Source organism: Somniosus microcephalus, chromosome 2 (genome assembly GCF_052327205.1).
Source record: "Somniosus microcephalus isolate GS21.2 chromosome 2, FLI_Smic_1.0, whole genome shotgun sequence".
NCBI lineage: Eukaryota > Metazoa > Chordata > Chondrichthyes > Squaliformes > Somniosidae > Somniosus > Somniosus microcephalus.
In genome coordinates this window covers 80,582,406-80,609,692 of record NC_140988.1, presented here as the reverse complement: position 1 = coordinate 80,609,692, position 27,287 = coordinate 80,582,406, and the positions used below count along the sequence as shown (strand labels likewise).

Below are 27,287 nucleotides of genomic sequence, written 5' to 3'. Positions count from 1 at the left end.
ATTAGATTTCTCCATTCAATTTCCCCTTTACCCTTCTTTCTTAAAGGCAGCATTTCATGCCAGGTATGGTTTTAAGAGTAGTGGCAGCCCTCTTGTACCTTCCAAATAGCCATTGGACTGTTGCACTATAGTGAATTGGACTATTCAACAAGGACACCAATATTATTAGAACCATAGAATTTTACACCACAGAAAGAGGCCATTCAGCCCATCGCATCTGTGCCAGTTCTTTTCTAGAGAAATTCCCCAAAAAATCCTAATACCCCTGTACGTCATGCTCACCCCATAGCCCCGCATCCTCCTCTGCTTCAAATATTTATTCAATTTTTCCTTAAAAAATGTAGGCCTAGAAATTCACTTTGGGCCCGCCAGCTGGCGTGCGCCCAAAAGTTAGCGCTGAGCGCGGAGCCAGTTGCGCCCGTCAGATATTCAGTTTTTGCGCCCCAAGTCGGAACCTGCCGCTATTCCAGGGTGTGCCCACCCCCGCTTGGGGCGCTGAAACTGAATTTCAGCGCTCTAGGCGCCGCTGCGCCACTCGCTGCAGAGCAGCAGGCTACGGTACTGCAGGCCTCCTCCTTCTCTTAAGGGGGAGGTGCCTGCAACGGGGAGATCGCCGTTGGATAGTGCCGGCAAATGAGCCCGGCACCACGGAGAAGTGCCGGGTTCGCGGAAAGCAGCCGGCAATGCCGCGGGGGGGGGGGGGGGGGGGGGGCGGTGGAGGAGGCCGGGGAAGGAGGTGCGGGCAGGCGGCCGCCGAAAAAGTGGCCGGCCGCACCTCCACCTTAAAGCGCCCCACTAAGGCTACAGGACGGCCCCGTTTTCTGATCGCTGTTTGTGGCCGCTGCGGAAGAGGCGGCCGCAACTAAATATGGCGGTCGGGGCGGTAGCGGGGCACTGTGCACACCGATGACGTCATCGGTGGCGGCGCAGCGCTACTGGCTAACGCCACCATTACCGCAGCGCTGAATATCGGCGAAAGCTCAGCAAGTGGCGCAAAAGCCCTCTTTGGGCGAAAACTGGGCGCAAAGCCTACTGAATTTCTAGCCCGTAGTGCTCTCTGCCTCAAACATTCCATGCTCCAACAATCCTCTACATAAAGAAATGTTTACTAACCTATCTCCTCACTCTCTTAGTGACAATTTTAAATTGATAATCCCTTGGCACTGACTTCCTAAACAGAGGAAATAGTTCTCACCCGATATTTACAGATGTAGGCTTTGAGCAGGAATCTGGTGAATGTTTTTCCTCACCCTGGCCTGAGAATGCTAAGGTCAACTAACATATCTCCACTGCTGCCTTGAGAGCTGAGACTGACTAAGTCTGCAAACCCACAAAGAGGTTGTTTTGCCCATCTAGTTAATCCCTCCATAGAAACCAACAGCCCCACCATCACCAGCATACCTGCCCCAGGGTTCAAATCTGGAATCCCTATAATCTGCATGACTCCTTGTGTAAATGCACCGCATGAATGATATTGAACCACTGGGTGGGATACATTAAATACTTTAACTGAGCCACAAAAAAATGCTATGGAGTAATGCTTACATATTAACTCCTTGCCTTAAGTACTTCAAGAGTTAAGCAACAAGCCAACTGCATTATTGTTAAAATGTAATTGTATCTAAGTTTTTGGGAGGTTTTCTTACCAATTTACAATGATATATAGTGGTCACATGACCATAATGGTTTTCTACACAAGTGTCCAAAACATTAGTAATTTCTTCCTATCTACATATTTTTACAATCCTGGCAAACAAGTAGATTATGTACTCAGATATGTTTCTACAGATTATTTCAAACTAAACTAGTTGTATCCTATGTAGGTGGTCGTTGTTCAATGGCCTCTCCCCTCTCCTCTTGGGCCACATGTTTTGTAATGTGGTTGGATGATTAATCTCTTCCCAAGCTTCTGTTAAAGCCTCTCCTGCCAATTTTCTCTTCCCCTGACAGGAACCAGATAGCTGCTGTTCAACACTTCTCCCCAGAAACACTGCTAAGATAAGCAACTTAACAGCATGGAGCCAATCTATTGTAGTCATGGTCTCGTTTTTTCTGCTAGTACTTTTTTTTCCCTCGTTAGATTTTTGCTTATTTCAATTATTATGTAGTTTGAGTTTAATTTGTTTTTCCTTACCTTTTTTCATTTCCTTTTATTCCTCTGACCATAGCCTAATTTCCTACAATTTTGAATTTTATTATAATTTTATCTCTTTATGTTAAAAAACTGAAAGTTTATTTTATTCTAAAGAAGTTCTATCATAAGACATAATAATCAGGTTTGTAAGTCTTCCCTTGTGAACTGCCAGGTACTTGTGATGAAAAATGTAATTTAAACTTACCTTTTACATTAATTCTTCACCTTCTAATGGTCATTCTACAGTATCAGGCCAGTTAGAGACAGAAACATTCCCATGTTCATCAAGGGAGCTAAATAATGTGCGAGAGTAATGGATGACAAATCGAGCACTCCTCGGTTTCAGCAGCAGCAATTTCAGAAAAAGCCAGTATCATGCTGAAGTTAGGGAATGCTGCACCTCAAGTACTATGCTCAAAATCATCACATTATGAGTGCCACAGACAGCTAAAACCATCCCAATTCACAGGACAGCTACTGGAAGACTGAATAAAACAAAGCATAAATTGAAGATAAGATTATGTTTAGCTCCACTAATTATCTTGCATTTCAGAAAGGAAGGCCCAAATGATTTGGCTCAGCCATCCCAGTATTATTTTGGGTTCAAGTCCCATTCTAGAGACTTGAGGACAAAATTCTAGGCTGACACTCCAGTGCCGTACTGAGGGAGTCCTGTACTGTCATAAATGCCGTCTTTCGGATGAGAGGTTAAACCGAGACCCTGTCTGCTCTCAGGTGGACGTAACAGTTCCCATGGCACTACTTCGAAGAGGAGCAGGGGAGTTATCCATGGCATCCTGGCCAATATTTATCCCTCAACCATCATCACTAAAACAGACTATCTGCGCAAATTGGCTGTCGCGCTTCCTACATTACAACAGTGACTACACTTCAAAAAGTACTTCATTGGCTGTAAAGTGCTTTGGGATGTCCGGTGGTCATGAAAGGCGCTGTATAAATGCAAGTCTTTCTTTTTTCTTTTTAGTACACCTTCAATTAAAAATGTTTCTTTTGTTCTATTTTATCTTTTGTTTCCTAAATGATATTCCTCTTTACCTTTTTGCTCTCAGCTTTCTGCTTTCCACTTCATGTTCTTTTTTAAATTTGTCAATTTTCTTTTTTTTTTCTGTTCCTGGTGACATGCGAGCAGAGGAAAGAGGGAGAGAGAGAGAAAGACATTATATACAAGGAGATTTAAGGCTAACAAAGAAACAGTCCAACACCACACAACAAATAAAGCAAGGAGCGAAATAGATAGAGAGGGAGATGATGGGAGAAATAAAGAACTATGGCAAAAAATGCTGCTAATTTCAGCACCGTACATTAGTGATGGATTGCTAACATTGTAAATAATCTTGTTATGAGGAGAATTGAAGCTAAAGATTTCTAAATAAGTGAGAAAGACAGAGTAAGTGAGGTAAGTGAAATATATTAACATGAGAATGCACAAGATGATGAGTGGGGGGGGGGAAAAACACAAGAATGTGGTTTTGTGGACTAAATGATGAAAGACAGATAGAATGTGCCAGAGTGCAAAAGGCATGTGAGCACATAAGTGAGAACAAACATGTAAATGTGCCAGAAAGATAGTAATGGAGCAGGCCAGACAGAAACTGTGGTTGAGGATGTCATAGCTCATGCTGGGATGTCAAAGGGAACAGAAGTTACACATTGCAAAACAGTCAGAGGTTTTGACTGATGTTGGTTCTTATATTTCACAGGTCTACTGAATGTACCACTCATTATTTTATAGCTCTCTGCTCTGTCTCAGAATTGATTTATATCCAACTGGTCTCCTTAATGCAAATGCCATCTCTATTTGTTTCAAGCTGAGAAGCCTTTGAAGAATAGAAAGTTATTTATTCTTTTGATGTTTCTCAATTCCTTACTACCTCCCATTTACTTTTACATTGCAATAAGTCGGCCCCTTTTTGACATATCTCAACCCCACCTACCGCCCATTTCCCCAAGTCAATTAATATCTTTTGTCTCCATAAACAAGGTGCCTCTAGACCCATTGATCACATTTGCTTGAATGGTATTTCCTGGTAATTTGTTCCAGAAGTTTATTACTGTTTCAAGTTTTACCAAACTAACGTTCTCATTTCAGATTTGTCTCTCCTGGTATTTGAACTCTTTATTGTAATGGACAATTTGGCTGGATCAATTTTGTTAATTCCCCATAATTAGATAATCTCAAAGAAAGAAAACAGTCTAATTTTATTAACTTTTCTTATTTGGTCTGACAATAATCTACTTCAAACAAGTTACCTCCCACCAAAGCTATGTATATGGCTATCTAAATTCCTTAAATCCTGTGGCGTAGAGGATTGCTCATTCTCTAGTTCCATAAACTTAATAATTCCCCAATGTTCTGTGCTTTCCCTTATTCTCTTCCTTCTTCATAGCACTGAGGCCCTCCTGTCATCAACCAATACTATTTGCTCTTTTTCAGCTGATTCCACACCATATTCTTCGATTTATACACCCAGTGCTCACAGCTTCAAGACCTCTCTCAGTGCAATGGGTGAATTACCAAAACGTGATTATCATCATATCCTTCAATAGAGCACTGAAAATCAGGCTTCTTTCAAGACAGTTTCTTCACAACTTGCACAGGTCTTACCAACAGCTATCATCTCTTACCTTTGATAGCTCCATCTTTAGTCTCTCTTCATCTACTGACATTTTTGCCCTCACAATCTCCTCTAACCTCAACTGGAACTCTCACATCAGCTCCACTGCCAAAGCTGTTTATAAAAAGTTTGGGTTCTTCTTTTGTGCCAAAAACTTATATTTCTCTCAACAACTCAATTCTTTATAAAACCCAAGTTCATTCAAAACTTACTGCTTCCATTCTTAGGGATGGGCTCTTCCAAAACTTGTACACTCCTGGATAGGACACAAGAAAAGCTAGTCATCTGGCAGGAAACCTTCACCCCTAATCTCTCTCTTCTGGTCACTTTTTTTGTCTCTTCCTATCTCATTTACACTATTATGGTAAGTAATCCTCTAAATGTTCCTCTCTTGTTCTCTCTAAACTCCACATATACTGTCCTATATCATCATTGTATTGAAACTAAGACTCATTGCAGTCTCTTACTGTAACTATTTCATCCCAGGACCGTAAAAACGGTGAAATTCCTCATCTCGGTGTTTCCTCCACAATAGACCTCATCAAATCATCTTTGTTGTTTGCTGCTATATTATCTCAATACGTCCGTACACCAGAACAGCGCACAGCACACCAGAAAGCTTTCAGGCTGAATCCCTGGTGTTAGCCAAGGTGCCAATGGAGGTGTTACAGTTGGGAGAATATTTTTAAAAAATCATCTGGGGTTGCTGCTTCTGATTGCTACCCAGTTAATTATGAAAAGGATGTGTAGACACCAACTGAAAATGAGACTGTACTTGGCTATTATGGCTTGGACAGGTGAACAGTCCAGTAGCACTCACTGTCCAAGTTCACAAATTAATCCTCACCTTCAGGAAAGTAGGAATAGGGCAAAACACAGATAGTTTGATATCTTTTCTCTTTTCATCTACCATCTTAGGGCATGAAATGCAAAAGCTCTTTGTGACATTTCATATTATAACTTTAAGCAAGCTGATAAATGGGTAACTGAATATGTACAAAGATTCTAATTAAAAATGAAATAGCTACGTTTTAACACTGAATTCAAGATCAAGATGTCTAACTAATATTTTAGTGTGAATGTCGAACCTAACCGAGCTATACAAGATTTGCAGCGACCACAGTTAGAAAGGGATTTTTTCAGATCAAAGTGAGTATGTGTTAATCGGGCATTCTCTAAATCTAACAGAATAGTGATACCATTTTTTTAATAAAGATGTACCAAATAAATTGTCTAGCAACACAACAGAAGCTAAAGTTGGCATTCTGCATGTCTATGTAGAAATACAAAATTTTACGTAGGCAAAATTTATACCAGTAAACCAGATAGCTTTAGTAGCATTAGAAAAAAATCTAAAATAGAATTTCCTCATTTGAATAGACAATATAGTTCAGCTTCCTCAGCAATCAGCTCCACTGGAAACACACAGGCTAAATTTTAGTAAAATCTGGAACATAGGTTCATGTTCTAAGGGGTTATAATGTATATTCACTATATTCTGAGAGGGCTCTGAATTTTTAGATTATAGAAAATAACAAAATGACATAGGAGTAATAAAAAACACTCAATCTCAGCGATTCATCGCATAAGTTTCCTCAGCGTTGCTCTTCTTTATAAAATCGTCTCAATTGCTCAACTGAAATACTTATTAGCCCATATTTTCCGATCGGAAGCTTCCTGCATGCGGAGGCCTCCAATCTGGAAAAAATCTACGAACTTACCCGAGAGCTCCCGAGGTGCGTACACTTCCGCTCCTGGGCCTCTCCAAACTCGAAATGCGCAGGGCCCACGTATCCCAGGGGCGCAGGCAGTTCGCAAGCGTCCCTCGGATCATGTGGGCCATGGGGAGCCAATAGGAGAAGGGAATCTCCCTTCATACACTTGACAGATAGACCTGTCAAATATATGAATGGAGATCACCCCAAAAACACTCAAAACAACAACAAAAAATTAAAATCACATTTTAAAAATGAGTTGGAATTACAATAAATTAAGTATTTTAAACAAAAATTTAATTTTTTGAAAAAAATAATTAAAGTTTTTTACGGGGCTGAAATAAACTTACCTTTTTTAAAAGTATTTTTAAATTATAAATGAGTGAAATTAAAAAAAAACTTTTTTTCAACTCTTACGCTGGTAAAAGCAGGCCTTATGCCTGCTTTTGCCAGGCGTAAGATTTCTAAGGGTTTTCTGTGGGCGGAGGTTCTCCAGAAAGTGGAACTATCCGCCCGCAGAGGCCCTTCTCTAGGGCAGGTGTTTGACCTGTCAAGAGCATTCTTGACAGATCAGAAATACCGGTTTTCAGTAATACCGGTTTTCAGTGCATGCGCTTCACATGCCTGAAACCGGCATTTCCGATGTCCCTACGGGTGTGTACACAGCTCGTACACACCCGTAGGCATTGGAATATACGGCCCATTATCTTTCCAATCATGTAATTTAGATTTCTATAAAGTACCAAGTTACCCGGCAGTTCAAATTATTTTCTTCTGTATTCAGAACTGGATTCTGGCATATTTTCTGCTCGTCCGAATTCTATAGAATGCAGCCAGCATACCCTGCGTGCATTTAATTATATTGCAATACAATTGATTAAAATAATAATTTGGCACTTACCATCCTCATCCTCAGATGGGAAACCTTGGGCCTGGAGGTGAGCTAGTCTGGGATCTGACTCATTTGGCTTGTGCCACTGAGGCCGGCTAAGAGGCCTGACCTGTGAGTGACTGATTGAATGTGAAGTTGCACTTTGAACAGATGATGGTCCAAGGGGATCACATGGTCTTGCCACGAACTGTGACCTTTGTAGTGCTACATTATAATCTGGAGGCTTCATGCCTGGATGTCGATGGCCTTCTTGGAAGTCTGCAATGGGAATTCCAACATACCCTGGAGGTGTTGGCGGTGGTTCTCGATATCTGCCCTCTTTTCGTGCTGTAGTAACATAATACACTACCATAAGAGATGATTAATTATCAACGTGGCATACAAGAAAGTCAGGAACTGAAAGCAGATCCATGGAAAGGCACAAAATATGATGCTGTGCTGACAGTAACAGGATTTAAGAAGTTTAAAAAAAAATGTTTTTGAAGTGGTGCAGTGTAGCAGCAGAGTGTAAAGAAGTCGTGTCTTTCGAGAAGGGTTTGTTGGTATAGATAATGGGCCGTATATGCCAATGCCTACGGGTGTGTACACAGCTCGTACACACCCGTAGGCATTGGAATATGCGGCCCATTATCTTTCCAATCATGTAATTTAATGAAGGCTGGTCAGGAAAGTGTAAATCCTGTCAATAGGATTAATTAAATAAAAACAAGGCTTTAAAGTTGGAATATTTCTAAAATCTAACTGAATGAACAAAACCCTTGGACTTTGTTACAGCTTTGTTCAAGAAACTTCTCTAATCTCATTAAAACATACTTTACAAACTCACGAGAAAAATACCAAAGTTACTGTATTAAATCTAATTTTTGGGCCCTCTTTCATTTCACCAAGTCAATTATCCGTTTCCAAAAATTAAAAAAAACACAAACCCTTGACTTTAAATTATGTTAATTAATCTACTACCATAAAAGGAATTACAAGTTGTACCAGTGTGTAAATCATACACTACATAACGATGACCATTTTATTAGTATATACCTTGTAGCATAGCATGCTAATTAGTGGTCTGTCATACTGTAGAGTGGAGTGGAAGGATATTAATTTTCTTTCTCTTCCCATGTGGTTCAGCGCACAGCATTTCAAACCCTGAGTTCAGAAGGCAGTGGTTGACAGCACTGGGCTTGGGAATAGGGCATCTGTCAACCTCATCTTTTGGGAGTAGTATATGGCATTGGAAGTGAGCAGGTGAAAGCATAATTTATGCAGATGATTATACAGTAAAATCAAATTCTACCTTCATGGTGCTGATTTACTTCACAACGCTTAACAACATTATTGTCTGTTATTCACATGGGTATAAAAGCCAACTCAGTCAGCACGGTTAGCTCAACTATTAACCAGCTTAGTGGCTGATATTAACAGTTAGATAATCAGCATTATTAATGTAACATGTACAAAAAATTCAGAGAGACCTCTTCTGGCCTGCTGCTGTTCTTTACACAAACACTTGCAAGAATTAATATTTTGAATATTTTCTGCTTTCTTTTTAAACTAGTTTATCTTCATCATTGGACACAGACTAAAGCTTCCAGGCACAGGAAGGGAAGAGTTATCCAGGGGTTCTCTCTTATGCAGACTAGCATCAGAGGCCACCATAGGGAGACATACAATTGGTGAGGCAAAGTTAGAAAAGGAAAGGGGAGATATCAAAATACCTTAAAGTATGGACTCTTGCTCTATTTTAAAAAAAACCTGCAGTGAATGCTATTAAAATAAATTTTACAGCAATGACATTTTTTTGTTTCTAATCGATCTCCAATGGCTTTCCACTGAACACAATCTACACCACTTTCCACTGGCAAGACCATAGGCGTGGAAAGGAAAGAATGCAGATAACTCACCCCGGCCTCTCTTGCATACTTCCTCGAAGCCAGATCAATAATGGTAATGGAGCTGGGACTGAACTGGTGCGTAGAGAGTCATGGGAGAGGGGAAATCTAAGAGCAGGGTTTTTTTAAAGTAGAAGGAAATCATACTGTAATTTTCAGAAATTAAAAAAAACTTATTAGAAAAGAACAGCCTCATTTGTGTTGATGCTTTGTGTTGAACTTGATGGGAGAATGCATAAGTATTAGCAGAGACCAGTTCCTGTGCTGAAAATTTTATGTAATACTTACCAATGAGACCTTTTGCTGTTGATGAAGATACTGCTATATGAGAAGGCCTAACATTTTGCTTAGAATCTTCTGCAGCTAATGCTGCGCTGCTTCCTTCAGAATCAACTGCCACATCCTTTCCACCTCTCCGTTTTATAGTTCCTGTGTCACCTTCAGAATCCTCTGCCCAATAGCCCGTTGATGATGCCCAGCTACTTCTGGAGTGAGCATGATCAATGCTATCTTTAGGCTGGCTCTGCCTGTTGAATTTTGTGCCATGTTCAGAGAATATGGTTTGGTCCATCTGGCTACCTGTAGCCCACATGTTTGTTAGTCCTGTTCCTTCAGCAGAGCTCTCATAATGAAGATTCCCCAAACTACTGAGCGTCTCCCAGCTTTTCTGGTGCTGAATTGTTTGAATATTATCATGAGACCCGCTTGAACAAGAAGTCCAACTTCCTCGACCACTGTCTGCTGCATCAAGAGAAGTCCGATCTCCCTGGTCCTGGGTTAACTCCTCCATGCTCGGTGAAGACAGTACTGCCGCTCCTGCAGACAGACTTCCTCTGCCCTCTGTGCTTGTTGATGTATAGGAACTAAATAAGAGAAAGCACCGATTTAAATGTTGGGAAAAAATAATGAAAATTACAATCTCACATTTAAATGATATTCCACAGATTGAAAGTTAGCTCAACCGTTACAATATTCATTAAAGGAAAAAAGTAAAATTATCACATTGCTCCTGATTGGACCCCTTGGCCTAGAAATTCAGTTGGGCGCGGCAGCCGTTAGCGCCTTAGGAGGAGTAGATTTCGAGCGCTAGGCGCAGCGCGATCTGCGCCTCGCCCCAACTTCAGGACACATTTAGCGCCGGCGCAAAGTCTTAGCGCGCGCCCTGCTGCGCGCGCACATCATGACGTCATTTGCTAGTGCAACGCCTTTTGTGCGCCCCGAACCGGAACTTCACTCGCGCCGGCCCATTGTGCGCCGGGCGGCCCGAGCGACTGTGAAGTGGAACGGTACACAGCCCAGCCGGGCCGCGGGGAGCGCAAATTAAAGGGCACTTACCCAGCAGTATAAAGGCCAGCCATTTTGCAGCATTCACTCTTGTGCAACGGTTTTTTGGACAGAGACCAAGGAGGAGAGTTTACTGGTTTGGACCAACACTTGGACAGGTACTTTTGGCTCAGGTCAGAGCTTACCAATTATCTTTGCCTTCATTCAGAGCTCAGTGTTTGCCAGCATATAATGGGGGCTGCATTGGGTGGCAACGCTGAATTTCAGCCTTATGCCAGAAGGGCTTACAGACGCCTTGAGAGAGTGGCAGCCCTGGCTAGACGCAGAGGGGGCAACAGGCGTCGCCAACTGAGGCCTTACCCACGCAGGGTATACCGCCAGCAGACCTCCTATCTGACCATGTCTGCCGCGATGTGTGTTAGGAGGCTGCGATTCCGAAGGGAGGTGGTTGCAGACATCTGCCGGCTGCTTCAGAGAGATCTGCAGCCACAGCTGATGCGCAGGACGTCTCTGTCGGTGGCAGTGAAGGTGACGGTGGCTCTCAACTTCTATGCCACCGGCTCCTTCCAATCCGCTACTGGGGACATCGCTAACATCTCCCAGTTCGCCGTGCATTGCTGCATCCGCCAGGTGACCGAAGCCCTTTTCAGAAGGAGACATCAATTCATCTCCTTCCCCATGACCCTGGACAAGCAGCAGCAGCGTGCAGTGGGGTTTGCAAGAATAGCGGGCTTCCCCATGGTGCAGGGCACCATTGACTGCACGCATGTGGCTTTGCGGGCACCTCTTGAGCATGCCGCGGATTACCGCAACCGGAAGGGCTACCATTCCCTCAATGTACAGCTGGTGTGTGACCACAGGCAGCGCATCCTAGCTGTCAATGCCCGCTTTCCAGGCAGCAGCCACGATGCCTTTATCCTGCGACAGACAACTGTGGCTGACATGTTCCAGGCACAGCCTCCCCCAAGAGGATGGCTTATCGGGGACAAAGGCTATCCTTTGTGTACCTGGCTCATGACCCCGCTCCGTACGCCCACGACCCCTGCTGAAGAGGCATACAACGAGAGCCATCAAGCGACGAGGAACCTCATAGAACAAACAATCGGCGTGCTCAAGCAACGGTTCCGCTGTCTCGATCGCTCCGGGGGAGCCCTCCAGTATTCGCAGGATCGAGTCTCCCAATTCGTCGTCGTTTGCTGCATGCTGCACAACCTGGCTATCCGCAGGACTCAGGCACTGCCACCTCACGTTGGACCACCACCTCAGCAGGAGGAGGAGCAGGAGGAGCATGAGGACGACGAGGACGAGGAGTACCAGCCCAGGAGGGAGGCACAAGGTCCAAGGGCCGCCCGTCGGCGGCTTATTGAACGTCACTTCTAGGCCCCCTGTCAGGGAATGGCTTGTGCCAATGATAGAACATGATTGCAGCCACTGCGCAAGCCCTCAGCCGGTTAAGGCAACAAACACTTCAAAGATCAAACATGGACAATGTGAATAAATAAAATGGTTTATTGTACAAACTCTAGGCCCTTCCCACATGAAAACCAAAAACAGACGAAACCCCCAAAAAACACTCAAACACATTACTCGCTCCCACAACCTGGAGAGGATTAACAAAATAGGGCAACTAAAATGGCCGTCATTCTCGGCCTTCGTCAAAAACAAACATCACATCATCGACCTTCAAAAAACAAACATCCAATTCTCGGCCTCAAGAAACAAACAGAAATGGTCACACATTCGACTATTTGGCCCGCTAGGGCGATGCCTTGGCCATCTTTGGGTGGCCCCTGCCCGCCTCAAAGTAAGGCCATTGGCTGCTGCAAGGCTGGGTGCAGGCTCCTGAGGGGCACATGTCGTGACGGCAGATGCCCTTGGGGGTCGGCCTAGTCGAGGTCTGGGCGTCGAGCGGGCGGCTGTTGTTTGCTGCAGCTGTGGCTGGCCAGCATCAGTCGCTGCAGCAGCTCCTGGCAGCTCCACTGGGGGACTGGCAGTGGCGGCTGGAGGAATGGCGGCAAGCTGACGGATGGCAGGCGCTCGCTGGTCGCCTGAGACACTGGCACTCGCCCGGGCCAGCACTGCAGCATGCGCACCAATCTGCCGAGGGACAGACCGCTGTGCTGCTGCAGCGTGCCGGGTGCCCTGGCGATGCCTGGCTGACACAGCGAGTGTGGCAGCAGTGAGCGCCCGTGTTGACCTGTTCACTGGCCGCATCAGAGCAGCCAGTGACTGGACGGCACCACTGATCACCTGGCCAGTCGCTGACAGAGCTGCCCCGAATTCCGCCCGACTCGCTGCCTGATCTGCCCGGTATTCCGCCCGACTGGTGGCCTCTGAGGGCCCGAACTCGGCCACACTCCGAGAGAGGGAATCGATGGACTCAGGCAACCGTGCCACTGCCGCCATGAGCTCCGTGTGCCGGCGCTCCGAGTCCGCGGAAAAGTCTTCGAGGCGTTCCATCTCCTCGGCGAAGAGCATCTCCTGACTGGAGGCCGGACTCTCCCTCTGGGGAGAAGGCCGCCGAGCTGGCCGACCCTTCCTGCGTTGCTGGAGGCCGCTGGGCCCAGCAATTGGACTCCCCTCTGACGCTTCCCCCCTCTGGGGAGAAGGCCGCCAAGCTTCCACCCCCCTCCCGCCTTTCTGCAGCCCGCAGGTCCCAGGAGCTCCCCTCCCCTTCGACACTTCCGCCACGCTGCCCTCCAGGGAAGACGTGTCCCCTATATTGGCCTGGGTGGCCGCGGCTGAGGGCTCCCCTGATGGGCCGCCTTCCTCTTGCTCCTCCTCCTGCTCCTCTTCGGAGGGTCTGTCACTGGCAAGTTGAGGGACCTCCTCTTGACCATCTGAAAGCAGGAAGGCACAAGAGTAGCTTTAGAGTGAGGAGAGGGCGTCAGTGCGGGATGCATGAGTGGTGGCATTCAGCGCATTGGTCGGACAGTGGCAAAGGATGTAGATCTGATGCGCAAGTGGGACGAGAGAGGTGCAAAAGGTGATGTCCTTACCATTGCTGCCCAGAACAGGGTCGGCATCTCCACATGCAACGGGCCCAATCACCCGGCCACCCATGAGGCGCTCCACGCGATGTTGCAGGTCGGTGAGTGGCTGGATATGGGGTCGGCCTCCCCCGGTCGCAGTCCGGCTCTTGCGATTATTCGCCAGCTTGGCCTGCAAGAGAAAGGACGGCCTCTAAGTACAGTGTGTCGCCGTGATCTTGTGTGCACTGCCTCCCATGGTGGAATAGCTTGGCCAGTGTGTCGCCATGATCTGGTGTGCACTGCCTCCCATGGTGGAATAGCCTGGCCAGTGTGTCGCCATGATCTGGTGTGCAATGCCTCCCATGGTGGAATAGCTTGGCCAGTGTGTTAAGTGCAGAATGTGCAATTGATGCTCATGCCTGTCCCATAGCTGCTGGATGAAGGCTGGCCATTAGAGCTTTCAGGTCCCTTTGCCCATAATGTGAGGTGCACATGCAAGGATGAGGTGGTCACTGGAAAGGGTACTCACCCTGACAATGCGTGTGAGGTCATTTAACTTTTTGCGGCATTGGGCACCGCTCCTGGGGACGTCGCTGTTGGCTGACAGCTTGGTGGCAACATGCCTCCAGGCTCTCCTGTAGACGCGGACTGTCGCCTTCTTGCCATTGTCCGGGTACAAAACATGGCGCCTCTTCTCCACAGCAGCAATCAGCACACTCAGATCACGCTCTGAGAAGCGCTGCGCACGTTCACGGGCCTTCTCCATGTCTTCAGGCGCTATTTGGGTCCAGCAGCAGTGTTCAGGCCTAGCTGGAGGGCTCCACTATCCAGGGCGTGGCAGCAGACACAGTCGACCCTTCCCCCTTAAGAGCTGGCCGGCGCCAGGGTGTCTGCTGTCAATCACGAGATGGCCGCACCTGCGCTGCGCCCGGCCTCGGCGCTATCGATCACCACCTCCGGCTTAGCGCCCAAAGAGAGGCGTCCAGCAGCAGTTTTAGTGCTCGCCCGAACTCCTAGGGCGAAGCTAATGAATATCGGAGAAGTGGCATCGATTTGGCGGCGGCCGCAAACTTTAGCGGACGCCCCACTTTGGCGCCCCAAAAGTGGCGTCAATGAATTTCTAGGCCCTTAATTTTAAATTACTATAGGAGCAACAGCACCATGGAGTGCAGGGATGTGTTCACATCACAATTCCAAAATCACCGACTTCTCGATCTTAAGTCAAATTATTGGCGGGGGTGGGGGGAAGAAAAAGAGAGAAATGAGGGAAAAAAGATGGTGGAACAGTGCTGGCTTGGTGGTAATGGTAGCGTGAGGGATATGCTGGGCCATGAGGTTACAGATTGTGGTGGAATACAAATCTGTTGCTGCTGATGGACCACAGCGCCTCATGGATGCCCACTTTTGAGCTGCTAGATCTGTTCTGAATCTATCCCATTTAGCACGGTGGTAGTGCCACACAACACGATAGAGGGTGTCCTCAGTATGGTTCTCTCACCACCTGTCGCAGGCCCAGACTAGCAGTTATGTCCTTCAGGGCTCGGCCAGCTCGGTCAGTAGTGGTGTTACCGAGCCACTCTTGGTGATGGACATTGAAGTCCCCCACCCAGAGTACATTCTGTGCCCTTGCTACTCTTCAGTGCTTCTTCCAAGTGATGTTCAACATGGAGGAGTACTGATTCATCAGCTGAGCGAGGGTGGTAGGTGGTAATCAGCAGGAGGTTTCCTTGCCCATGCCTGACCTGAAGCCATGAGACTTCATGGGGTCTGGAGTCAATGTTGAGCACTCCCAGGGCCATTCCTTCTCAACTGTATACCACTGTGCCACCACCCCTGGTGGGTCTGTCCTGCCGGTGGGAAAGGACATACCCAGGGATGGTGATCGAGGAGTTTGGGACATTGGCTGAAATGTATGATTCTGTGAGTATGACTATGTCAGACTGTTGCTTGACTAGTCTGTGGGACAGACGCTCCCAATTTTGGCACAAGTCCCCAGATGTTGGTGAGGACTTTGCAGGGTCGACTGGGCTGGGTGTGCTGTTGCCGTGCCAAGGGGTTCGTCCGGTTTCATTCTTATTATTGTGTTTCGTAGCGGTTTGTTACAACTGAGTGGCTTGCTAGGCCATTTCAGAGGGCAGTTAAGAGTCATCCACATTGCTGTGGGTCTGGAGTCGCATATAGGCCAGACCAGGTAAGGACGGCAGATTTCCTTCCCTAAACGACATTAGTGAACCAGATGGGGTTTTACGACAATCCGATAGTTTCATGGTTACCATTACTGATACTAGCTTTTTATTCCAGATTTATTTAATTAACTGAATTTAAATTCCCAAGCTGCCGTGGTGGGATTTGAACTCACATCTCTGGATCATTAGTCCAGGCCTCTGGATTACTACTGACATTACTACTACACTACCGTTTATAACAGTGAATGCCAAAGTTGGCTCCTACCCCTCATAATTAAGATAAAAGCCAGTGAATTGTTCTGCAGAAGTTGCCACTGTTTGCAGTGGCAATGTTCCTCATATGCTTAGCTAAAGGCTACAAGTACAGGACAGAGTGCATGTTTTCACCTACAGCAAACCAACTACTTAATGACCTAGTTGGAAACTAAATGACGCAGAATTAGCAGTCACCTTAGACGCGAATGCAGCAAACACTAGAATAGCAAACTTTCTATAATTGCAGCACTTCAAACCATAGCTAAGTGTTTGAAAAACAACAAAAACTTGCTCCAACCTGATACAGTATTGATCTGGGTCAACTGCTGATCGCTTTTCCAGTCTTCTTTCTATACCCAAGCCTAAATTTGAATCTATAACACTGACAGAATGTCGCTGTCGCCGGTCATCATGGAGGCTGACAGATACTGAGTCGAAGGAGGAATTGCTGACAATGCTGGAGCGGGAGGAAATTTCACTGTGACCAGAGTCTGAAAAATTATCCGCAGTAGTACTTGGTGCCAAAGCAAAACCTGGGAAATAGAAAGATTCGAATTAGACAGTAGCCAAATTTTAATACCAGTTATGTACATGGAAGAGCTGGGGAAGAGAAATAATCTGAATTTCATTAGTATTAAAGTATTGCTTCATATCCGTCGCACTAATTAACTTATTCAGTAAACCTGAACTGTTACAAAATCAGTATACTGGAGGAAGCCACCCGAATAAAGGATCTCCACAGAACAAAAACAATGCCATTCAGGTCCAAACACATCTATAGACACCTAGGGGGAAAAATTGGGTCGCGGCCCGAAAAAATTAGCGTCCTTGTGCCCAAAATTCACTGGTAGCGCCCCAAGAGGGGGGCGGGGCGCTACCGGAAGCACCCCGCCTCCCTCTTGGGGCGCTGCGAGTGAATATCACAGTGCTATGTGCCGCGGTACTGAAGGCCTTCCTCCCTTTATTAAAGGGGGGGCCTAGCGCAGCGCGACCCGGGGCCCAGCTGGGCCACCAGGGATTGGAATGGTGGCAAAAGAGCCCGGCGCTCAAGAGAAGTGCCGGGCTCACGGAGTGCAGCTGGCACCCCGCGGAGGGGGCTGCACAGAAGGCCGGGGACAGCAGCGGGGGCAGGTGCTGTCAGGCGGCCAGCAACAAAAATGGTCGCCCGGCACCTCCCCTTTAATTTGCGTCGCCCCGGCCGCAGGTAGGCCCCCCTGACCCTGTCAGATATAGCGTCCGTCGGTAAGTCAGGGGGCGCTACCGAAGATCGCGGCCGAGGTGCAAGCGGGGCGCTGCGCACGGCGATGATGTCATCGGCGGCAGCGCAGCGCCGCGCTAACGGTCATCGCTGCCGCTAACCTCCCGCTGAATTTCACGGCAGGTGTTGGCGGCGCCGCACCCAGGCGCTAGTTGCTTTGCGCCCCACGGGAGATGCAAGTCAACGAATTCCCCCCCCACCCCCTAATTCTGGATCTAACAAGAAATGACAGAGGTTTAAACATAAAAACACTCATGCTGTTTAGCAGGGCTTTATCAAATGATTGCCCTTATTATGTTAAGATAGAACACAGAGATACTGTAAAAAAAAAATGATGGTCCTGAAACATCTGCATTAGATGTATGAGAGAATGTTGCCTTTTCAAATTGATGGCTGTGTAAAATTTCAACCTGAAAAGTCACATTAAAAATTGCAATTAATAAATATGGAAACTACTGGGAGCTAGACATATTAAGGAATAGAAAATACCCACAATTGTTTTTCAAATGCTTAAAATTACAAGGTAAAATAATTACCCACCAATTGCAGCACGTTAGCATTGCTCTTTTAAGAATACAAAAGTTTCAACTTGGAACCACTGCATTGCTTGCATGGACTGAGTTATGAAAGTCTTTCACACAAATAAAAGGATGACAGCAATGCACTGCCACTCAATGTGTGATTTAGTCCTCAATGGGATTACTCATTGGATTTGAAATTGTTCCAAAGTCTTTCCTGCAGTGCTCACTATTAATTAATAATTCGCACATATGGACTGTTATTTCTATTATTACTTGAGTGAATTGATGCCATTAGAGACTTTGGAAGTATTTCCCATTGAATCCACTGAAGTATGCTTTATTTAAAAAAAAGTTTCATCTGCATTTTTAACGATTGGTGCAAGATATGAGGCAATTGTTCATTTTTCTTTTTAAGCACCACTTAACTCACATTGGATGAGTTGAAAAAAATCAAAAGGTGAATGTACATTTTAGGCAGTTATAATCTGTTTCCCCTCCTCCTGATGGTCCTGAAACATCTGTTTCAATGTTAAAATGGAATTTAACCCTGAAAAGTGTGAGGTGATGCATTTTGGGAGGACTAACAAGGCAAGGGAATACACAATGAATGGTAGGACCTTAGGAAGGACAGAGGATCAGAGGGACCTTGGTGTGCATGTACATAGATCCCTGAAGGCAGCAGGACAGGTAGATAAGGTGGTTAAGAAGGCATATGGGATACTTGCCTTCATTAGCCGAGGCAGGGGTTGCGACGGTGAACATTGTAGGCCTGCATACTATAGACGATCGGGTTGCTGCCCTAACCCGAACCTTACAAGAATTGTTGAGTAAGGAAGGGGATAACCAAAGACTGCAGGCACAGCTAGATGATGGCGCGGGGGGAGAATTGCTACAAGTGGCCGACATGTTGCGGGACCACGCCAGAACTATAAATTTGATAAACAAAGCGGGGGAAGACATGAGCCGGCAACTACAGTCGGAAATAGTTTGCACAGGGTACGGAGCATGGATACTCAGTGAAGTACAACATAACCTGGAGCAACTCCAAAATGGAGAAGTGTCGGATTGGATACCGAATGATGTATTTACCAACTGGACCTTAGATAAAAACATGACTCATACGTGTGAGGTACGGAGGAACAGTCATGCTTGGATACCAAAAGCTAGATGCATAACCGGACATTTAAATAATAGGATTTGTATTATCAATACCGCAGTATCATGTAACAAAAGGAGATCCCTTATACCAAACAAACAATATAAGGAGTCAACCTCGCTTGCGCTACCCTGACACGGTCCAGACATGTGATTAAAGAGAACAACAGTACGAGGGGTATTAACATAGATGATTGTTATTAAAATAAACAAGTTGTTTTATGCCGAGGTCCACCAAGAATTACCAAGAATTACTGTGGATATGGCTGAACGGAAAGGTGCACATTGAGTATCACGCCAATAACGCGGGATTCCGAAACAATCGCCGCCCCGCGAGGGAATGGAGAATGGTGTGTGAGCACCAAGGCACCCAATATGACAGTTACGGATAGGGGAGGGATCACCTCCTGTGCCATCACGGATACTGACTTCTGCTTTACCCCACAAGAGACACATATAAACGGGTATATCATTTATCCTGAACTAAAAGAAGAAACCATTAATGGGACAGTGCAGACACTATCTGAGAAGGGTATACAAAGGCAATAAGGCCACAAGGAAAACTGATACCCGAACTGAGGCAGAGGGTGTAAAAAAATGATGGTCCTGAAACATCTGTTTCAATGTTAAAATGGAATTTAACCCTGAAAAGTGTGAGGTGATGCATTTTGGAAGGACTAACAAGGCAAGGGAATACACAATGAATGGTAGGACCTTAGGAAGGACAGAGGATCAGAGGGACCTTGGTGTGTATGTACATAGATCCCTGAAGGCAGCAGGACAGATAGATAAGGTGGTTAAGAAGGCATATGGGATACTTATATTCTATGCCCCGGCTAATGAAGGCAAGAGCAGGGAGGTTATGATGGACCTGTACAAAACGCTAGTTTGGCCACAGCTGGAATACTGTGTGCAGTTCTGGTCACCACACTATAGGAAGGATGTGATTGCATTAGAGAGGGTGCAGAGGAGATTCACCAGGATGTTACCTGGGCTGGAACGCTTCAGCTATGAAGAGAGACTGGACAGGCTGGGGTTGTTTTCCTCAGAGCAGAGAAGGCTGAGGGGGGATCTGATTGAGGTGTACAAAATTATGAGGGTCATAGATAGGATAGATAGAAAGGAACTTTTCCCCTTAGTAGAGGGGTCAATAACCAGGGGGCATAGTTTCAAGGTAAGGGGCAGGAGGTTTAGAGGGGATTTGAGGCAAAACTTTTTCACCTAGAGGGTGGTTGGAATCTGGAACTCACTGCCTGAAAGGGTGGTAGAGTCAGGAACCCTCACAACATTCAAGAAGCATTTAGATGAGCACTTGAAACGCCATAGCATACAAGGCTACGGACCAAGTGCTGGAAAACGGTCCCACCAGACAGGCAGAGAAAGTGGTGGGACAGTCAAAAAAATAAGATGGAGCAGGCCCAGATAATAATACTTGCCTGTTACCGGGAACAAATAAGGGAGATAGATACTCAAACAAAACTAGTCCAAAGGTTAGAAGCTACGATAAAGAAGCTGGAGGAAATAACAGGAGCAGCCGAACGGGTAGTACAGTGCGCAGCGGTGAGAGGGCCATCAACAGCCCCCCCAATAGCACCGCTGTACCCCTCACTGGACAAATTAAGTCCACAAGTCAAACCTGACAACGGACCGGACTGGGACGAATTAACAGATAAAGCGCTACATTATAACGACGATGATGAGGAAGACTGGCTCCCGGCATACGATAATAGTTGCGTACCAGTAGCGCCCGTACGCACCACTATGGTTTCCGCACACGGACAGATACCAGCCCAGATCACTATACACGAAGTACCCCTTAGTCCACATGAAAGGCAAATACTACTGAATGAGTTGCCAAACTCTAAGCCAAACAGTAGAAATACAGAATTTTGGCAGAAGGTTGACGAAATGTTCGATGCCCATAACCTAACACTAGCGGACGTTCACAGCCTGGGAAAAGACAAAACAGTTCCGGTAAATTGGCAAAAGGCAACTCAAGGGGTGCAAAGTGGAAACTGGCAGAATAGGGGCAGGGCGCAAATGACAAAACAACAAAAACTGGGATACCTCAAACACGGGATGGATGAGGGTTGGGGCCCGGTGAGGACTAATTGGAGTAGAATATTGAAAAAGCCGGCGTAAGTGTAGGGGAATATGGGGAACGAAAATGGATCGATTACAAAGACCACTCCGGCTCCAATAACCCTGACAAAGATGACTCGGCATTTTAAAAAATGTTTAAAGACGGACTGGGTGAAGCACACCAAAAGCTAATTAAATTGGGGTTCAAGGTGGGGGGATGATTACGACGAAACTCTAGAATGGGCAGAGAATGTGGAGGAGTTAAAGGCAGAGCAGAAAGAAAAAATAGCTAAAGTGGCAGCAGTGGCAGCGGGGAAAAGGGGAGAGGGGGAAGATACCTCACGCAGCTCCCTTGACGTGTTTTAACTGCAGCCAGGAAGGTCACTTTAGTAGAGAGTGCCCGCAGAAGAGGAAAGGACAGGGAAATTCTAGGCCAAAATGTCAGAATTGAGAAAAATTGGGACACACATCCAAAAAGTGCTGGGCAAAGGGAGGGGGCGTGACAGGAAAAGGCCCTCAGCAAGCGGGAGGGGGAACACCAGTGACCCACAAAGAGCTGATGGAAATGCTCAGACAGATACTGGCCCCCGGCGAAGGTATGGGACAGCAGAGGACCCATGAATATTTATTAGTGCAGTGTTAGGGGGCCGGCAGTGCGATATGCTAATAGACACGGGAGCGTCTGTATCCATAACCAACTTGGATTTGCCCCTTACCAAAAGAACAGTCAACATACAAGGAGCAGGAGGAGGATAGAGGAAAGCAATTTTAAGTGAAATCGTGTTACTAGAAGTACAGGGGATAATGCTACCTACTCAGCTTTGGTGTTGCCCCAATTCGGAGGGCAACTTATTGGGGATAGATACCCTAAGAGAGATAGGAGTACTGATAGACCCCCAGCGTAACTGGATAATTTTGGGAGATAAACACCAAAACCAAATTAAATTTGATCACCCGGGACACCAGCAGCAACTAGTGGCCGGGATAACCCCAATACGACCTGAGTGGGAACTGAAGGGTGCTTGGGGTAGCGTGTGCCAATTGTACCCGATTTTGTGGGCACAATACAAGCAGGATTGTGAGTTGGCAGGGGTGCCACCCATTAAAATTCCAGGACCAGGACCAGGACACAAAGCTCTTCGACAATACCCATTGAAACCCGAAGCCGAAATGGCGGTCCTTTGGATAGTGCAGGACCTAGAGGAACAAGGGGTAGTGAAGCAAATAACAGCCACAACTAATTCGCCTGTGTCACCAGTAAAGAAGCCTGATGGGTCTTATAGATTAACAATCGATTATACAGCCCTGAACAAAATTACCCCTAAAGAACACCCGATAGTGGCAAGTCCGGCCACTATCTTTAATGGCCTGGTACCATAACACAAGATATTCACCGTGCTCGATATAGCGAACGGATTTTGGGCCATACACTTACATGAAGGATCTCAAGGGAAATTTGCCTTCACCCTAAGGGGAAAACAGTATACATGGACTAGAGTACCGCTGGGATTCCACAATAGTCCGAGCATATTTCACCAAGTATTGTCAGGAATCCTGGAACCTATAAACATAGGAGAAGGAAGCACCCACTTACAATATGTGGATGATATCCTTATCACCTCCCGTACCGAACAACAGCACATACTAGCCTTGACTACGTTACTGGAAGCCCTACAGAATGCGCGACTAAAGGTAAACCCTAGAAAGGTACAGGTAAGGAAGGACGAAGTAACCTACCTAGGATACATAATAACACAAATGAGGAGACAAATGCCTGAAGACAGAAAGGAGGCTATTAGAACGATGCCGAGGCCAGGAACTGTGAAAGGGGTCAGGCAGGTACGAGGGCTATTTAATTATTGCCCGAACTTTATCCCAGAACATGCGGAAATGGCCCAACCTATACAGGACTTGATCAAAGGGGGGAAACCATCCCAGGAGCCGGTGGACTGGGGCCCCGACCAAGAAACAGCGTTTGTAAAGTTAAAACAAGCCCTCGTAAGTGCTCCTGCCCTGGGATTACCAGACCAGAATAGGCCATTCCACATCTATAACTACCACAGTAAGGATCATTACAATGCGGTAGTAACCCAGGTGCATGGGGATAGACAAAGGCCGGTAGCGTACTACTCCACTAAGCAGCAGCCTGTAGCTGCAGGATTGTGCGGATGTATTGTTGCCCTCGACTGCGCTACGTGGGCCATCAGTGTTAGTGAACCAATAGTGATGTCAGGACAAATTATCCTACATACCCAGCATACCCTAGTAGAGTTGCTCAACACCGGAAGACTAAGAGCTGTATCAGATGCGCGAAGGGCCACATGGGAGGCAATGCTCCTACCCCGCAATGGCACAGAAACAATAGTAAAAGACAACGGTAATAATCCCGCAGGGTGGATTGTAACGGAAGGAGAGGAACATCAGTGCAACCCGACAGGAAGTGAAGAGGGAAGTAGTCATGTTATTGAAACCCCGCTCGAGGAAGCGGAAATGGATCTCTATGTAGATGGGTCCCGGCGATACATAGATGGGACACCATGAACAGGATGGGCAGTGGTAGATGGCAATGGACAGGTTAAAAGGGAAGGTTGCCTAGAAGGAAGCCTATCGGCTCAGGTAGCAGAATTGGTGGCTCTCACTGAGGCCCTGAGGTTAGCCGAAGGAAAAAGGGTAAACATATATACAGACATTCGATACGCCTTTGGGGTGGTGCATAATTACATGGTAGCCTGGAGTAGGCGAGGATACATGACATCAGGAGGAGGACCCATAAAACACGAGAATATAATCAAGGAATTAGTGGAAGCCTCCCTCCTACCCCAAGAGTGCGCAATAATAAAAATTAAAGCACACATGAAGATTACTGACCGAAACCAACAGGGCAATGCATGGGCAGACGAGGCAGCCAACCCAATGAATCTGACCAATGAAGCTGAAGTTGGTGCATGTGCAATTGGGCTCGAAGAGGTGAACATGCTTAAGGTACAGGAAGAAGCCGCCCCACGGGAAAAAGACGGGTGGAAACAGATGGGAGCCCAACAAGGGACAGACGGGGTTTGGAGGAAAGATGGTAATGTGGTAGCCCCAGAGTGCATACGACAAATCCTGCTGGGTATATACCATGGGTACGCACATACCGGTAAAACAAGTATGACGAGTTCGATGTCTCGATGTTGGTGGTGGAAAGGAATGGGTAGAGATATAGAAAATTACTGCAGAAAATGCCTGACATGCACCAAATATAACCCCAGTGGGAAAATAAAGGTCAGAATGGGACACTGACCCCGACCAAAGGGACCCTGGGAAAACTTACAGATAGATTTTACCGGGCCGATACCCAGCCAAAAGGGGAAATCATACTGCTTGGTTATAACAGATCAGTTTACAAGATGGGTAGAAGCATTCGCCACAAGAAATTGCTCAGCCAAAACGGTGGCTAGAATCTTAGCCGAGGAAATAATACCCAGGTGGAGAATGCCGCTGCAGCTGGACTCAGATCAAGGTACACACTTTGCAGGAAAGGTGATGAAACAGGCATGCGCCCTACTGGGGATTAGACAGAAATTCCATATCCCATACCATCCGGAGTCATCCGGATTAGTGGAACGAATGAATAGAACCTTAAAGACAGCATTAGCCAAGGCAATCAAGGAGACCGGACAGGAATGGGTGGACATGTTACCCAGAGTCCTGATGAAATTAAGGGCAACCCCTAGCCGGACTACAGGACTGACGCCCTTTGAGTTAATGACAGGGAGAGCAATGAGACTGCCTGAGGTACTGGTCACAGGAAGTGAGGATGTAGGACCATATAAAGACAGAATATGGAGGTTTGTGATGGAACTCTGTAAGCAATTACACGACCTGAAAGCACAGGCTAGAGACCAGCAAGTAATTAAAGACTTGGAGAACGACATCAAGGAACAGAAAGTCCAAATACCCCAGGTAGGCAGTCAGGTAATGGTAAAGATAAACCCAGAGAAACCCGGGTTCTCGCCAAAATGGACCGGCCCCATCAGGTAATAATGGTAAGTGACACGTGCGCATGCGTGGATATAAGGGGCACCGGCAAATGGAAACACTGGACCCAGTTGAAGCGGCTTGGACTCTAACTAACCGGTGACGACCAGGAAATATTATGTTTTACAGGATCTTACCCCTTATAGGGGGAGCCACGGGAGAAGCTGTGAAGGCCAGCCAAAGGGACCAACAAGGCCTGTATTACAGAAACTCGAGCGACGTTAGCTCTGATCAGGAGCAAGGGACATTAACGGTGACAATCGGAACAACCGCAAACTTAAATTGTAGTATCGGACTGACAGGTATCAGTGTATTCAATGATAGACCAGGTTGGCACACAGGAGTTGCCGGTATAAGAGGGATGGTAGTGATATGGACAGAGGTGGGCACCGTATGTTTCAAGAAAAATAGTGATGATATATTCTCATGAGTGTGGGATAAAGGAGTGCAAGTAAGATGCGAGCTAGATTAAACTCAATTCTCCGGATACCCACAACAAGGGGAGGATGAATGGGAAATCTGCCCAGCCTCCCAAAGCTCCCAATGCCCCGACTCAGATTACTGGCGTTGGAAGATTATCCCCCGCAATGACCCCACTACTACTAAACAACCCACCCCTTCGTCCCCCACAACAGTCCCCACCACCACCTACGTGCCCAACTGTGAAATCTGGAGCAAAAGGGGGATTGGTAATAAAGAAAACCAAAGATAAAATACACTTTGGAGTACCCCAAACAAATAATTACGGTGTTCCTAAACCTAACGATATAACCATCCCCAGCTTTTGTGGAAAGGAGACCGTAAGCCTGTACAATAACTTGAACCTGCAAGCACTTGAAGGCCCTGAATCAAGAACCATGACATTTAATGTGAAAAGGAGGACGGGTAAAAAAGGGGACCGGGAGAAAAGAGGGATACTAGAAATGGTAGGCGTGGGATACGCGGCAGGGGTTGCGACGGTGAACATTGTAGGCCTGCATACCATAGACGATCGGGTTGCTGCCCTAACCCGAACCTTACAAGGATTGTTGGGTAGGGAAGGGGATAACCAAAGGCTGCAGGCACAGCTAGGTGATGGCGCGGAGGGAGAATTGCTACAAGTGGCCCACACGTTGCGGGACCATGCCAGAACTATAAATTTGATAAACAAAGCGGGGGAAGGCATGAGCCGGCAACTAAGGTCGGAAATAGTTTGCACAGGGTACGGAGCATGGATACTCAGTGAAGTACAACATAACCTAGAGCAACTCCAAAATGGAGAAGTGTCGGATTGGATACCGAATGATGTATTTACCAACTGGACCTTAGATAAAAACATGACTCATACGTGTGAGGTACGGAGGAACAGTCATGCTTGGATACCAAAAGCTAGTTGCATAAGCGGACATTTAAATAATAGGATTTGTATTATCAATACCGCAGTATGATGTAACAAAAGGAGATCCCTTATAGCAAACAAACAATATAAGGAGTCAACCTCGCTTGCGCTACCCTGACTTGTCCAGACATGTGATTAAAGAGAACAACAGTACGAAGGGTATTAACATAGATGATTGTTATTAAAATAAACAAGTTGTTTTATGCCGAGGTCCACCAAGAATTACTGTGGATATGGCTGAACGGAAAGGTGCACATTGAGTATCACGCCAATAACGCGGGATTCCGAAACAATCGCCGCCCCGCGAGGGAATGGAGAATGGTGTGTGAGCACCAAGGCACCCAATATGACAGTTACGGATAGGGGAGGGATCACCTCCTGTGCCATCACGGATACTGACTTCTGCTTTACCCCACAAGAGACACATATAAACGGGTATATCATTTATCCTGAACTAAAAGAAGAAACCATTAATGGGACAGTGACAGACACTATCCGAGAAGGGTATACAAAGGCAATAAGGCCACAAGGAAAACCGATACCCGAACTGAGGCAGAGGGTGTAAAAAAATGATGGTCCTGAAACATCTGTTTCAATGTTAAAATGGAATTTAACCCTGAAAAGTGTGAGGTGATGCATTTTGGGAGGACTGACAAGGCAAGGGAATACACAATGAATGGTAGGACCTTAGGAAGGACAGAGGATCAGAGGGACCTTGGTGTGCATGTACATAGATCCCTGAAGGCAGCAGGACAGGTAGATAAGGTGGTTAAAAAGGCATATGGGATACTTGCCTTCATTAGCCGAGGCATAGAATATAAGAGCAGGGAGGTTATGATGGACCTGTACAAAACGCTAGTCAGGCCACAGCTGGAATACTGTGTGCAGTTCTGGTCACCACACTACAGGAAGG

General features: G+C 46.4%; 1 protein-coding gene and 1 pseudogene across 10 annotated transcripts in view; one reads left to right on the top strand and one right to left on the bottom strand.

The window, feature by feature from the left end:
• rapgef2b (Rap guanine nucleotide exchange factor 2b) overlaps nt 1-27,287 on the bottom strand; it is a 1,083,630-nt gene that overhangs the window by 30,258 nt on the left and 1,026,085 nt on the right. For 7 of the 10 annotated variants that reach the window (XM_086010726.1, XM_086010736.1, XM_086010753.1 and 4 more), the window contains 4 exons: nt 16,259-16,493; nt 9,552-10,126; nt 7,387-7,704; nt 3,191-3,266 (listed from right to left, as the gene is read on the bottom strand). In XM_086010726.1, the coding sequence (XP_085866852.1) occupies nt 3,191-3,266; nt 7,387-7,704; nt 9,552-10,126; nt 16,259-16,493 (1,204 nt within the window). The remainder of the gene's footprint in view (nt 1-3,190; nt 3,267-7,386; nt 7,705-9,551; nt 10,127-16,258; nt 16,494-27,287) is intronic. The other 3 variants (XM_086010745.1, XR_015081639.1, XM_086010783.1) reach the window with 3 other exon arrangements.
• On the top strand, nt 23,830-26,939 carry LOC147122782 (uncharacterized; annotated as a pseudogene).